The 14,183-nt window shown below is 56.1% G+C and overlaps 1 protein-coding gene across 8 annotated transcripts in view; it reads right to left on the bottom strand.

Moving 5' to 3' along the window:
* Positions 1 to 14,183, bottom strand: part of MSI2 (musashi RNA binding protein 2) — a 387,367-nt gene that overhangs the window by 28,240 nt on the left and 344,944 nt on the right. For 6 of the 8 annotated variants that reach the window (XR_015721318.1, XM_045773328.2, XM_045773329.2 and 3 more), the window contains exon 11: positions 3,218 to 3,280. The exons of 1 other annotated variant lie outside the window; for it this stretch is intronic. Coding sequence is in view for 6 of the 7 variants with exons in the window: in XM_045773328.2 (XP_045629284.1) it covers positions 3,218 to 3,280 (63 nt within the window). In the remaining variant the exon portion in view is untranslated. Of the gene's footprint in view, positions 1 to 1,132; positions 1,138 to 3,209; positions 3,281 to 4,604; positions 4,629 to 14,183 lie in introns of all 8 variants that reach the window. One more of the 8 variants, XM_087854525.1, reaches the window with a different exon arrangement.

The raw sequence follows: 14,183 nt of genomic DNA, 5'->3' as shown, positions 1-14,183 counted from the left end.
ATCCGAACCACTTCCCTCACCTGTGTGTGTGTGGGGGGGTCGCTGACCAAACTGGATTTAGGTTTGGGTGGGACATGATGAGGCCATCAGAACTGAATGAATACGATCAAAATAAACAAACAAACTCTCGACTGAGCACAAGAAAAGATGACGTTTCAGACTACTGGGTGAAGGTAAAAGAAAAGTGACCACTGATAGTGAAGTTATCTAGGAGTCGGCAGGGACCTCCCCTGGCGGGGGGTCACCTGAGCCCTGCTCACCTCAGGTCCTGCGTGAATTAGGAAAAGGCGGGCAGGTTGGCCCCGAGGAGCTGGCTGAGGTGGCTGCAGAGCTCAAGGCCCCCCTGGACCTCCTACCCTGACACCATAGCCCTGACAGATACAAGTTGCCAACCTGAGCAAAATGCAAGCTGTGTCCCCCTCCCCCCACCCCACGGCCCTCGGCAGGTGCTTCTACCTCGGGAAGCTCCCCCAGCACATCATACTATGAAAGGAAAAAAAAAACCCAAAGCTGTGGAGCTAGACAAACATGAAAGGCAAAATAAGGCCTTCCACAGGACGCCCGATCCCTAGACCAAGCCTGACAGCCAGCCCCTGGGGAAAGGAGGCCACATTTCCTACTGTTTGGAGTCCCCTGCCAGGTTCGGCAGAGTACCAAACTCAAGGTCGGTACTCCAGACTCCCTGTACCAGCTTCTTCCTCTAAGACAATGCGCCTGGACTTGTGACGCCCTCCAACAGCGGAGGCTGCTTTCCCGGGGGGCTGAAGGAACATCCCCGTCCCCCGGGAAGGAGCTGGCGTGTGGGGGCAGGGTTGCAGGAGCAGGGGAAGGTAGAACCGGGCAGTCAGCCTTCAGTGATCACCTGCTGGCCTAGGCCTAGGCACAAACGCAAACAAGTCTGTGCAGTCCCTCTCACGTATTTGCCAAAATGCCACCGAGGGGCCACTACAACAGGGAAATAACTGGCCATCTCACCAGGCTCGTAGTCCAGATTATTTTCTAGAGGGAGGGAAGGGACAATCCTTACAGGTCAAAATGCACTAAAAGACAGACAGGCAGAGATCTTCCTTCCCCAACCTTGTAACCCTGCTCCAGGTCCAAAGGAGGGGATGGGGCTGAGGTGCTGAGCTACCCTGTCTACACGGAGGAAGGTGTCTTCCAGCCCAGGCGGTGTTCTGACTTTGGCAGGCACAGTCTAGTCGTTGCCCTGGGGCTCACCCCAAGCCCCTGAGCCCCAGGCAGCACTGTGGGGTGCCCTGTAGCTTCCTGGCCGAGCCTGCACCCTTAGCGCCAGGCGCCTCGGAGTTGAGGATTTACTCCTTGCACTAACCTAGGCTGGTGTGGGCAGGTGGTCTGGGAGCACGCTCCTGAATAGAATTCACTAACAGTGCAGCGATGAGCATGGCTGACCTCGAATGGCCGCTGGGAGACTCGGCTCCCGATGGAAATGGCTACAAATAAAACACCACTGATCCTGGAAAAAAAAGTGTGGTTGGAGATGGCTCTGGAGTTGGGGGTTAGGAGTTAGAGGGGGATGGGTGGGACTCCCGCCTGGCTCTGGGGGTCCGTGAGAGGGTGGGGGTGGCGGAGGGGGGCACAGACCATGGGGAGACCGCTCTCAGACTCGCAAAGAACCCCATGCTGCCCTTTAAACTTGCCATGAAGTCAAGGAGAATGGGGGTGGGGAGAGAGGCAGGGTTAATTTCGGGTTAAAGTTTAGTTTCATAATCCAAGTTATAATAAGAAAGAAACTGAACGGAGAAAACAACCAACAACACTCAAAAATCTCGAGTTTTCTTTTTGTCGTCCCCCCCACCAGGCACAGGTAGGACAGAGGCTCGTTTGTAACGATACCAAAAAGCACTCAAGTTAAAAAACCAAACAGAACAGGGAGACACCAGGCAGCGGCGCGCCCGCCCCCAGGGCAGGGGCACCAAGGGGCACCGGCCAGAGGGCAGGTGGGGGCTGCTGGAGGCCCACCGGGGCCGGTGGAGGCTGAGCACAAGTGCACAGCTCTCTGGCTAACTGGCCCTCAGCAGCCCTCAGACAGTTCCCGGCCCTTCCAAACAACCCCCCAGTGGGCGATTCCGGGGAGTGGGTCCTTTGTAGCTCGAGGCAGTGCCAGTTTGCATGGAACGGATTTTTATTGAGGTTTCTAAAGGGCCTCACTGTGCCAGTCTCTCATCACTGAGGGTTTGGGTTTTTGGCATTTGCCCTCTGGGCTTTGAATGCCCCATTTCCTGGTACCCCACAAGCACCTCCCTCCCCCTGCCCTCCTCAGAGCCCTGTCAAACTAACTGCTTCCCGGGTGCTCCGCGGAGCGTGGGGGGGAGAGCTGCAAACCGTGGCTACTGAGTCTAGGAGGAGCAAGGGCGTCTCAGCAGCTGGGGCGTGGTGGCCAGGAGGCCTCCCTGGTAGCCCAGCACAGCAGAAGCCCCGCTTGCTTAGGAAGGTGGGGAACATCTGGGGGAGAGGGACAGAAGGCCACTCTGGGGCCTGCATCCTGGACATACCCAGCTCCAACCTGACCCCACAGTGCTGCTGGGAAAACGTTCCCACCTCACCTGAGGGGCTCTAGACCTCCTAAGAGGCTGGGTTTGGAGACCAAAGGACCAGGGCAGTTCTGTGGGAGAGAAAACCCCAGTTCCCTTGGCAGGTGGAGTCCGGCTCTCCGGTCTCCGCTCTGGGGAGAGTCGGGGATGCAACAGGGGCTTCAGGAAATCACTCCAGTTCATGGAGGCTGGGATTGGCCCCACTTCTGGCCTTCCGGGACCAGGCTTTTAGTCGAATTGCAAGGCCACCTGCCAGGTGCAGCAGGGGCCTGGAGGCCAGGAGCTTCCCTCTCACCACCTGGAACTTCTCTGGCTAGGTCAGAGGCCCAAGGAAAGGAGCCTTACGAAGTTCCCCTGAGGAGGGAAATGCCGCAGATGCCCTGAAGCCGGCTGTCAGGTGAGGGGGCTGTCCAAAGTCAAAAAGAAGGTCACTGCTCTTTTCTCGAGGAGAGACTAGGAGTCTACCTTTGGTTTGCAGTCCTGAGACTGGCCCACACTGGGAGCTGCCCTGGGTGGCAGGGCCTTGCCCGTGCCCCCCACATCCCCACCCTCTGGGCTGTGGTGACAGTAGTGGACAGACGCAGCCACACAGATCCAACAGGGCCTTTACCTTCCCCCGCACACTGGGGCATGCCTGGGAGCGCCTGTCCCGCACACCTCCCTACCTGAGCCTCTTGCCGCCGCCACCGCCGCTGCCGCCACTGGTCCGTAAGCCGCTGCCGGGAAGCCTGGCGGGGAAAGAGGAGCTGGAGTGAGGGTCGGACCCTGGAAGGGGCCCCCCAGCACAGCCCGGGCTCACAGGCCGCGCTCCACCCCCCTCCAGAGGACAGGAGCGAGAAGGGATCTCTGCGGGGCAGCCTTTAGGAGGAATGCAGGTCAGTGGCTCGCAGGCTTCTGGAAAGCACAGCACCTTTAGGTGTGTTTGATTCCTACACGTGTCACCCCAGAAACTAGTTCTAGACGGCACACCGAAATAGCCTACGAGGAGAGAAGGATCTTCTCTTGGGAGCAGGGCGGGGTCCCTGCTATCCCTGCCATGATCGAGGGGGTCCCCCAGGGAGTGTCCAGGGCAGGGCCAAGCATGGCCCAGGGGTCCCCGGAGCAGGTGGCCCCGAGCCTCTGGGCAGCACAGGCCCCTGGGCCAGGAGGTGGCTGAACTCTAGCTGCTGTCCTAAGGCTCTGCTGGTGTGGACTCTGGAAAGCCTGGCCCTAGCAGCGTCCCAGCGCCAGGCCGAGGGCGAGGTGTGCTGGGAGGCCCGGCTGCCTGCCTGCGTACACAGGAGATACACCAAGAAGGAGGGAGTGGGCAGCTGCAGGGACCAAAGTGGGGTGAGCCCTATGGCTCTGTCTCTCCGTTTCAGCCTCCTGAGGCCCATTACGGGGATTTCGATCTGGCTTTCCAGTCTAAGCTCCGCATCCTGATCAAGTCGGCAGTGAAGGGTCTCCTAGGGATCTCCATCAAGTGTCTGTCTAATAACACCCTGGGCAGCAAGCTGTCCCAGAACTGCGACTGACGGTCAGAAGGGACAAAGTGACCCAGTGTGGCTGCAGAATGTCCAGGGGAAGGAAGAGGTGGGCGCGTCCCCTACCCTGGGCTTCTCCTGGCTACTAGCATAACGCACACACAGTCACGCACAGATACTCTCGCGCACACGGAACAATCACCGTCTGCCATCCAGGCAGACTTTTTGAGGCCTGATTTCAAGACCCATTTCCAAAGGCTGTGGTTTTAAACGATGTGCCAGAAGCCAGCAGCGAACAACGGGCAGCTGGACAGCTGCTCAGCTTTAGCCATAGAGCCTCCCAAATACGGACCTGCTACAGGACAGAGTGGGGAAACACATGCACCACGGGGGGCAGGGACCTGGGGAGGAAAGAAAGGAAAGAAAGAGAGCCATCCCCCAAACACAGCGAACTAGAAGCCCACTAAACTCTAAGACTATTGTCCTAGCTACACCGAACTACTGGGGAGGAAAAAAAGTTCAAAACGGAACAATCTACTCTAAAAAGGTCAGGCTAAGCTACTTAAAATGTCAATGAAAAAAGACATACTTGCATTTAAATATGGTAATAGGGCTGTTGAAGGGGGGAAAAAGAAAGATCCAGGTGAAATAAGGGTACTAGGTCATCCCTGGCCGCTGGAGTGGGTTTCCCAGCTCCCATGAAGACCCCACACGTGCCAGGAGGCCACTCCCTCCCCTGCCTCGGACCCCTGCCACCTGAGACCCACGAAGGCACTCCCCCACCAAGTCCTTTCCCCCTTTCTTCCCAGCAGGAAATGCGGGTGGTGGTAGAAAGTGCTGAAGGAAAATAAGGAAGAAGTCAAGTTATTTCTCCCTGTCCCAACCTCTGCACATCAGGCCCCCTGAACCCTGCTGCAGGCACATGCCGCAGAACTCAGGGGACCCTGAAGGAAAAGGAAGCGGGCGGGGAGAGAAGGAAGGTCAAGTTATTCTTTTGCACTCCTCACCCGTACTTGAAACGGAAGGTTTTCTTGGAAGCATGAAACCGTGTGGTGGGGGGAAGAGGGGGGCAGAATGGGGTGGGGGGGAGGCGAGTTTAGTCAATAAAAAGACATTTAACAAAAGGTCTATTTTCTGGAGTCAAGCGCATTTTTGACCAAAGAAAAAGTCTGAAAGAAAGAGGAAGAAAAAAAAAAAAAGCTTATCCAAGAAAGGAAATCCATTATCCTTAATCTCAGATAAAGGTTTCTGCTGGAGACTGGGCATCAGACACCGCTAAGGGCTGGAATTTCATCTCAACCATCAAGCAGGGCTAAGCAGACTGACAAGTGTGAGAAGAGGGCCGGGGAAGAGAGCTCAGTCCGCCCCCCACACTGGAGAGGGGAGCCCACAGCCCTCGCAGTGACTGCATCTGAGACACCAGGGCCACAGCCCCATGGCCCAGCCCAGCCTCTGGGGGAATGTCCTGGACCACTTCCCCAGCTCCCTGCCATCCCCCTCCCGGTCTCTTAGGCGGTTCAGCTGCACTGTCACCCCACAATTCTTCAGATGACCTGGCAGATAAGCCCGATGCTATTACTAGGGCCCCCCACCCCCACCCCCGTGGGCTCTCCTTGGTGGCTGGGCTCTCCTTGGGGCTGGGCAAACACAGATCCAAGAAAGGTGGTGTGTGTGTGTGTGTGTGTGTGTGTGTGTGTGTGTGTGTGTGGTGTGTATGTGAGAGAGAGGCTGCCCCAGCCAGGGGCTGTCAGAGGCCAAAGAAGCATGGTGACCCTGGCCTAAAGCTTCCTGATGGAGAAGAGGCTGTCTCTAGGATAGCAGGACGCACCCGACCACCAGGAGGCCCAAGCACACCACACCATGGTGGAAATGAGCCTTCCTGAGCTGGACCTGGACCTGGAAGAGCTGGGGGTGCAGGGAGAAGCCTTCCAGACCTGCTTTGTGGTCCTGTTTTCAGCATTTCTCCCCAGGCCCTGAGGAGCCAGCGGTCCCCTATGGCGGCCTAGCTGTCTGGGAAACGTCTCATTTTATTTTTGAAGGGGGGAGGGTTTGGGCTGCTGAGGAGAGAACTGCCCTGGTTGGGAGTACTCAGGAGAAGACCTTGGGGGAATCAGGCAGGTCTGACAGGGCTCAGGCTTCTTGCTGAGGCTGAGGCCCAAGCAAAGATACAGGGCAGAGCCCCTGGCCCCTGAGTGCCCATGGCTGCCCTAACACCCAGACTGCCCAGAATAGATGACCGTCCCCTCTCAGCTGCTGGGAATGTGGGGAGAGGGTTCCTCCTTCATATAGCCTGCCCGGCCAATGGAAGGGAGCCACTGGGCTTCTTGTGAGGCAGGTGAGCACAAATCCTGGGTTCAAATCCCGGCTCAGCCATTTACTAGCTGTGTGACTTTGGGCAAGTTGTTTAACCTTTCTGTGCCTTCATGTCCCCATCTGTAAAGGAGGTGATGATATTAGTGCAGGATTAATATACACAAAATGCTCAGATGAATTCCTGCCAGGGAGTAAGCTTAAATGAACAGTAGGTGTCATTTTGATGAGGCCTGTCCCGCCATCAGCCCTGCCTTTAGGACGGGACTCCCTCACGTGCAGGGCTGTTCCACTTTCCCCACAAGATCAGACAGTCATAAGCACACAGGGGGCTGGAATTCTTTACCCATAACAGTGGCCTATAATCCTTCATGTTGTCCCAGCGTCCTGACGTCATTTTAGTGGAGCTAAGTTTCCCCAGTTCAAGATTAGCGTGTGCATCCCGTTCAGCTCTAACAACAGCTGGGCCAAGCCGGCTGGCATGACCGTCCTCTCTAATACTTCCCAGTTCTTAGTGGTAAATCAGGCAGCAAAGAGAAAAACGTTTTGCTGATAAAATCTCGGGGCCTGGGGCCTTAGGTTGCCCACCTGGGAACTTGGGCATTAGGAATGTGGTCTGCTCCTTCTGTTCGAAAACCCTGCATGCAAAGAAAGGGTGCCTGGGAACAAAAGGATAATGCTGATGCTGGAACTCCAGGCACGAGCAGGTGCCATGCCTTCTTTAATGGCCGTCAAACCCGCAGACCCAGACTTGCTAGTCTGAAGCTCCTCTGCCCCTCAGAGGGGAGAACAGGAGGATCCCCGTGCTTGGGGTCAAAGCCCAGCCTCCAACCCCCACTGCCCTGGCCTCGCTGTGTAACTGGGCACAGCGCTTCATTTCTCTGGGTCCCGAGTAACCAACTCGTATCTGCTGCAAGGAGGTGAGGCCAGATGACCTCTAACGGTCCCCCCCCCACCGACCCTGCATGAACCAGTCTTCCTGATGTAAAAGGACGACAAACCCAAGTCACTGTGCCCGGAAAGCGGTGCCTCGGGGATGAACATACCTCTGGGTATGTTCATACAAACATACGAACATACCTCTGGGGTTTGTAACTCAGTAAAAGCTGTCACCATCCCACTGACTGAATGAGATGCTTTTTCTGGACTTCTCTGAGCTGTGAGAAACTTGATGGCAAATTAGAAGTCAACGGCAGTTTGGATTTTTGTGAGAGTTCTAGGACACCACGCCTCCTTCTGACTGCTTCCGTGGCACGCGCCGGTTTCTGCCTCACCGAAGCAGTTATTTTTATGTGCACATCTTACTTCTCTTGCTGGGTGACAAATTCTTCTAGGGCAGGGACTGAGCCCCATGTCCCACTTAAGGCCTAGTGCAGAGTCTGCCCCACAGAAGATTCTCGTGGAGCATCAGCTGCTGATGGTCAGGAAGGCCCGACGTGGTTCACGAGAGCCAGAGCTGGGAGCCACTGGTGCACGGCAGCGTCCTCTGCACACGTAGCTGCCTCTCCTCCTGTGACCCTCCAGCCCCAGCGGGGACAAACTCAAATGCCCCCAGGCGCGTAATGAACCAGCGGAGGGGGCTGGGCAACAGCCCCTCAAGCGCGCGCCCTGCTCTGTCTCCCATGCTGGTCCTCACCTCTGTTGCTCCCTGGACCCCCAGGGTACCTTGACAAACACCCACAGAATCTGAATTAAGCTGGTTTGGGCTGCAGCCCAGACAGTGGGACCTTTACATGCTTCCCAGGTGATCCCAGTGTACAGCCAAGGGCAAGAACCTCTGGTTGAAAGGCTTTAAAAATGTCTTAAAAGGTGAAATGGCAGTGCACGTCGCCCAGCGCATCACTCCGCTTCCTTGTGGAAAGGAAGGCCCTCCCGGTGGTATGGCAGAGACTCTCATTCTCGGGACCATGTCTCACGACACCCATGGCAGGGCCTCCGTTGAGAGCAGCGGGTCTCCAGCCTGGCCGAGGGGGAGCTTTCACTACACACTGAGAATCGGGGGGGACCCGCATCTCTAGCTTTTAAAGGCCTTCCAGATGCTTCTGATGCCCCGTGGAGGCAGAGAATCTCTGACTTAGAGGAAGCCTTAGCTTGTAGTAAACACCGAAAGGGTGCCTCCTTGCCTGCCAGCCGCGGGGTGTCAGGCTAGGCACCTCTTTCTTTGCACCCTCTTCCCTGCCCAGCATGAAAAGATGACAGCCTGGGAGTGGGCTGCCAGGGAGATGGTTCTGGCAGTCACTACTTATTTCTGTGACCCTGGCGGAGTGCGTGGGCCTCCTCGCACAAAGAGGAGAGGAGAGAATTCGGAGCTTCCTGACGGCTCCAACAGGCTGCGACTCTGAGGGGAATCTTTATAAAACACTCTCTTGTAATGTGTGTTCCTATCCCGAATGGTCCATTATGAAAGCAACTTTTCCTCTGTTGTGCTTGCTCAAAGCACTCTCTGCCCCCCTCCCCAGCACGTCCTGTATCTCCCCCACCAGCTCTCTCTTTAGATGGTTCCAACATTCTTGGCTAAACCCAACGTTGCTTCACTGAATCCAAACACTCAAAAAGAAGCAACCCAAAGAAGTGGTCACCCAGAATGTAGGAAACACGTCCGGAAAGAGTTTAGAAAACGCTCCCATCTGTCATCCGACTGGCCCGGGCCCTGCCCCCCTCCTGGGGAGGCCTGCCTGGCACAGGTTCTTTCAAAGGAAACCCACGGCTTTGTGCAGAGAGACAGAGTGGCAGCTGCAACAGGGTGCAGGGGGGTGGGGAGAGGGGGGAACGGTGCATTTTTGGAGTAGGAGGACCCTAGGGGATCCAGATCAGAAGTGGGCCTGAAGAGGTGGGGCAACTGATAACCAAAGGGGCACGTGTACATGCTTGAATTGTAAAACTTTGCTTTGAAGAAAGCAGACATGTGTCCATTGGAAAAAAAGGGAAAAAAGTGAAACCCGAGTTCCTGGCATTTAAAATAGGAATCTGATTTTCACACACCTTTTTAGGAGCAAGACTGACATTCCCTAAGGATACCAATAGTGCCATTCTCACCCCCTCCCACCTCTCCGCCTCTGCCTCCTCCACCCCCCCCGCCCCGCCCCCAGAAGAGGGGCTGGGGTTCCTACTGGCGCAGAGGTACTGAAGAGAGTGTGGGGTGGAAGGCAGAGGGGCCAATGAGAGGGCCAGACCTGCCTGCCTGGGTACAGGCAAAGGAAGGGCGTGCAGCTCAGGCCTGGTCCGGGGTCCTCCCAGTTGCCAAAAGGAAGTGAGAGGCTCCGGGGTCAAGAGCTCCAAGGGTGTTGGCACCTATAGCAGAGGGATGGCACAGAAATCATCCCAAATAACCTTCAATGCAATTGCTGTTTAGCTAAATTTTCTCTGTAGATGTTTCAATGGAGATAAAGGGAAGGTACACTGCACATTCAACCTTTGAGACGTTTTACAGTCTGGTTGTCAGAGAGCCTCTGTTTGGATGAAAGGGTTTATGGAAGCATGAAAACCAAGTCAGGGAGCATCCTTTGGAAACGACAAGCAAATTCCCAGGAGAGGTAAGCGCAGACCCAGGGTGCCCAGGCCAAAGGGAAAGCTGTGTGTCTGCCTGCAGATTCCTTCCAAACCAGGGGGCTCAGGAAGCACAACAGAGTGCCTGCCATCACCACGCCCCCGGACACCAGCAGTGGGGCAAGGCCTACCCCACCCCCACCTGGAGCCTTGCGGCTTCATCTCCCTGGTGATGGATAATGAAACTCAGGAATGGGCCTTGGTCTCAACGCAGACCTGGCTCCTGGCTCCGAGTGTGGGGTCGAGGGCTGCAGGAGGAGAACTGAGAACACACTTCAGGCACTGCTTGCTTGGGGGCTGGGGCTCTTCTGGGAGAAAGGAGGCTGAGAGAGCTCCACCTGGGGGCTCTGGCCCAGCAACCTCCTGCCAGGGTCTTCCTAGCCCCCCACTGGTAGAGAGCTGGGACCACAGCACTTCTCTGACCCAAAACTTCTGCAGAAGTTTTACGCTAGAGCCTTCCCCACCTCCAGACCTGTTCTCAGACCCTTACCCTCTCCACAAATATTTATTGAGCACCCACCAAATGCCAGGCACTGTTCTAAGCACGGTGGTCACAGCAGTGAAAGAAACTCCGTCTTCTGTCCCTGTGGAGCTCATAGCTGCTAGTCTCTGACAAGAAAGGGGGGGAGGCTTTATCTGTGGGACCATGATGCATACAAACCAGCTCCCTGGGAAGGGGAGAAAATTGGCCAAGAAGCAGCAGGGCCTTGGATCAAGGGGAGCTATGACTCACTCTGCCAGGGACAGGGGAGGGCTCTACCATGGACCCATCTAATTTGTAACCAGGCCCCTATGTCTGCTTTTGGGCCTTCTCATAGCTGAGCTCCAGCCCTGGGCGTGGCTACACCAAATTCTGCTGGAAGAGGGGGCCCAGCACCAGGAGCGGCTGACACAGGACAAGGGCTCTGCCTCCGGCTCCTGGCCTTACAAGGACATTGTTCAACATCACGCAGTCTCTCCAGCAAGACCTCAAGAGTGAGGACGGCCACAGGGAGTTCACCCCCAAAGCAGCCCTTGTTGCTCCATACCAGCAGTCTGTGGCCCTGGATAGCCCAGGGTCACCCACTTGCCCACAGAACGAACCTCTGCCCATCTCTCTGAGACCAGAGACTAAGACCTTCAAGTGACGGCATTCCAGACTACCGTTTTGAGGGAGACATCCACAACTATTCTGAGAGTTTCTCCTTTCAGAAGCGAGAGTCCTCCCCGCCCCTCCTCATAAACACCGCAATCTCTGCCCGTGAGATGCACACCCACCCCCCACCAAGGGTGCCACGACACACCACTGGTCTACTGGTCCTTCTAGAGCTCGCTGTTCAGATAGATGGCTTTTCACACTTCTCCTGGTTCTCAACGGTTCAGACGCTGAGTCAAAATTGTCCTTCTTCCCCACAGGGTCTCCTGCTGGCCCATTTAAATCGAAATGGCCTCACGTCTTTTCAGGCCTCCTCACCACACCTACCTTGCCCCCAGCTTCATTCTATATGGGCCGTTGCAATGGCTCTGCCCCAGCACGGTTCCAAACAGCACCCTTGTGGCTCCCACCTCTATGGACCAGGACAGGCAACACTCAAGCCTTGAGCACCCCAAGACTTCTTGCTGAAAGACCCCAGGTCCCCATCCCGGCCCCATCACTAGCTCTGTGAGTAAACTAACATCTTTGATCTCAACTTCCCCTGCCCTGCCCCCAATGTAAAATGTAGACCCCCCCCCCCCACTTTTTGTCTCCTGAGACAAGCTGTTTCTGACATTGAATGACTGACCACTGCTATACTGGGCATCAGTGGGATTGGTGGACTGGGGGATGGTCAGGGAGTCTTGGGGGGCAGCCCAGGTGGTGGTGGGGACGCTCTGGGGGTGCAGGGCGGCTGTTATTTACCAACTGGCACAGACATAGTTGACATTGTTAACAGCACGACATACCACTGCATGCCAGCCCGAGTTGAAAGGGCGAATGGCAGAACCTTCTCTACGCCTGTTTCCTCACCTGTACGATAAAAGAACACAGCCTAGACAATACGAAAACAGTCCTCGCACCCCTGAGAATAACAGCGGCTGCCGCAGTGGCACTTTCCACGGTCAAGAACCCAGAAAGTCCCCTCAGGTCCGGCCCTTCCTAGAGAGGCCCGGGTCACCACCGTGAGCCAGCCCCACACCTCCACAAGGAAGACCTTGCTAGTCCCATTTCACAGATGAAGGACCCCAGGGCCAGAGCGGTTCAAGGAAACCGTACAGAGAGTGATTACAGCAAGGCGGTCAAATGCCATGGCTCACATTCGTTGTGACGTAACTTCTGTCCCGGGCTCCTTCTGCTCCTCTAAAAATGCAGTTCATGGCGCCTCCTGGCAGGGCGCCTGTGACAGTGAGATGATGGCACTGGGTGCTCAGTGCGTATCTGGCATGCGGCAAGCCATCAGTAAGTGGAATAACTTTTATTTCTATTTTTATTATTATTGCCCAAGGTAATAACAGTAGCGGAGCTGAGAACTCCCTCTGGAGCCTTCCTATTCTAAAATCCTATTAATTTACATGACATTTCACTTCCAAAGGGCTTTCATAGATAACATTTATAATTTGCTTGTGAGTGATAAGGGTAGGTTTTATCTTTAGTGCAAGTGCTAACTTGGGTGGGGTAATGTGACTGCAGGAGGCAGGGGGTTTGCAGGGGTTCAGGGAGGGACAGGGCCCTATGACATGGTGACCACAGGTGTGGACGTGGATCCTGGAGCTCAGGTGCTTCTCAGGGCAGCTGGACTGGCTGCCCTCTTGCTCCCCACAGCTCCTCTAGGAAGGCCCTGGCCAGAGGAGCCTCTCTGGGTCCTTCTGTCTCGGTGGAATCCTGCTCTCTTCTCTGCCCCCTACCAAATGCCCTACAAAGGCAACAGCATGTCTCTCTGGTTTAGCACCATGTCCCCAGCATCGAGGGCAGAGCCTGTGACATGGCAGGTGCTTAGGAACTATGCGCTGGATGTGTAAAGGATGGATAGGTGGGTGGGTGGGTGTGAGGGGGTGGGGGGAAGAAGGTGCCTCTCCCTGCTTCTAGCTTTACCCGAATCCTAGCTTGTTCAAGGCTGGTACCAGAGACCAGACGAAGAGATCCTAAACACAGACCACTAGGACAGCTGCAGCACTTACCCTAGACCCTCCCCTGAAACACCAGGGGTGCCCTGGGGCCAGCTGAACACCGTTCAGGCTCAGAGCAGGGCAGCAGGGCCTCCACGGGGCATTAGCAGGCTGTGCTCTCCCCTCCCCCGACAAGCGAGTGTTTTGGGGCAAGGCTCTCCTTCAAAGAAGCCAGCCCCGGCAGCTAGCATCCAGGGCACTCTGGGCTGGCTCAGTGGTATTCACAAAGGGTTAGACCCGAAACAGCCTCCTGAGACAAGGGTGGGGACGGCATCTCCAGCCCACAAATTCCTTCCCTCCGTCTGGGAGGAAGTGGCATTGACTTCCCCACGACAAAGTCTGTTCTCCAGCTGTCCTGGCCCAGGTAATGGCACAGCATCTGCCCAGAGAGGGGTCACAATGAACAGCGGCAGGAATGCGAGGGAGGAAGACATATAATGCCTTCGTGCCTTTAACCTCTGGTCCCTGGATACGAATACCTTTCCCTCATCCGCTGCCTGGTGAAATTCTAGTTGCACTTCAAAACCCAATTCAGGTGCCAGCCCTTCCTGAGAGCCTTCCAAGCAAAGTCCCCCATGCTCACTCCACACACCAGTCAGACCGCACAGGAACACATCTGGCCACATGTGGGATGTCCTCCAGGCTCTGACCTCCTCGCTCGCTCGCTCAGCATCCCTGTGCCTGGAGAGAACCAGGCCTGGGGCAGGCCCTGATGACCCTTTCCAGCACACTGCAGAAAATGTGCCTGTGCCCCCGCCCTCAAAACGAAGGCGCAGGGAGGAGAGGGCGAGAGGGCGTGACCCCGTTGGTTGGGATTTCTCAGGGGCAGGGGACCCGAGCTGACCTACACTCTGGGGCCAGGTCTCTGGGCAGGACTCTGCTCCCTCTTTTCAGCCTGGGGAGGAGGAAGGAGTGGGGGCCACACCTTTGCCTTCTGGTTTGTCCTTGGCTGTCCTGGAGGGCATGAACTGCCCATCCCTCAGGACTGCCACTGCCATCCGCCTATAATTTCACACTCAATATGTTGTTGTTTTGTGTTTTAAGTGGCAGGCTTTCACGTGATTTTGCTGATGGAAATGAAACCTGAAGGGCTTGAAGCAAGGTGATTCCATTCGAGCTGGCAGGCCAAGCAGGACTCTGTGAGCCTGAGGGTACGGGTACCCCGGGAGGTGGGAGAGGAGCAAGGGCA

The sequence above is a fragment of the Ursus americanus genome, chromosome 23 (assembly GCF_024610735.1).
Source record: "Ursus americanus isolate L20-20 chromosome 23, mUrsAme1.1.p, whole genome shotgun sequence".
Taxonomy (NCBI): domain Eukaryota; kingdom Metazoa; phylum Chordata; class Mammalia; order Carnivora; family Ursidae; genus Ursus; species Ursus americanus.
The sequence above is the reverse complement of the archived record's forward strand: the minus strand, read 5'-3'. Positions and strand labels throughout refer to the sequence as shown.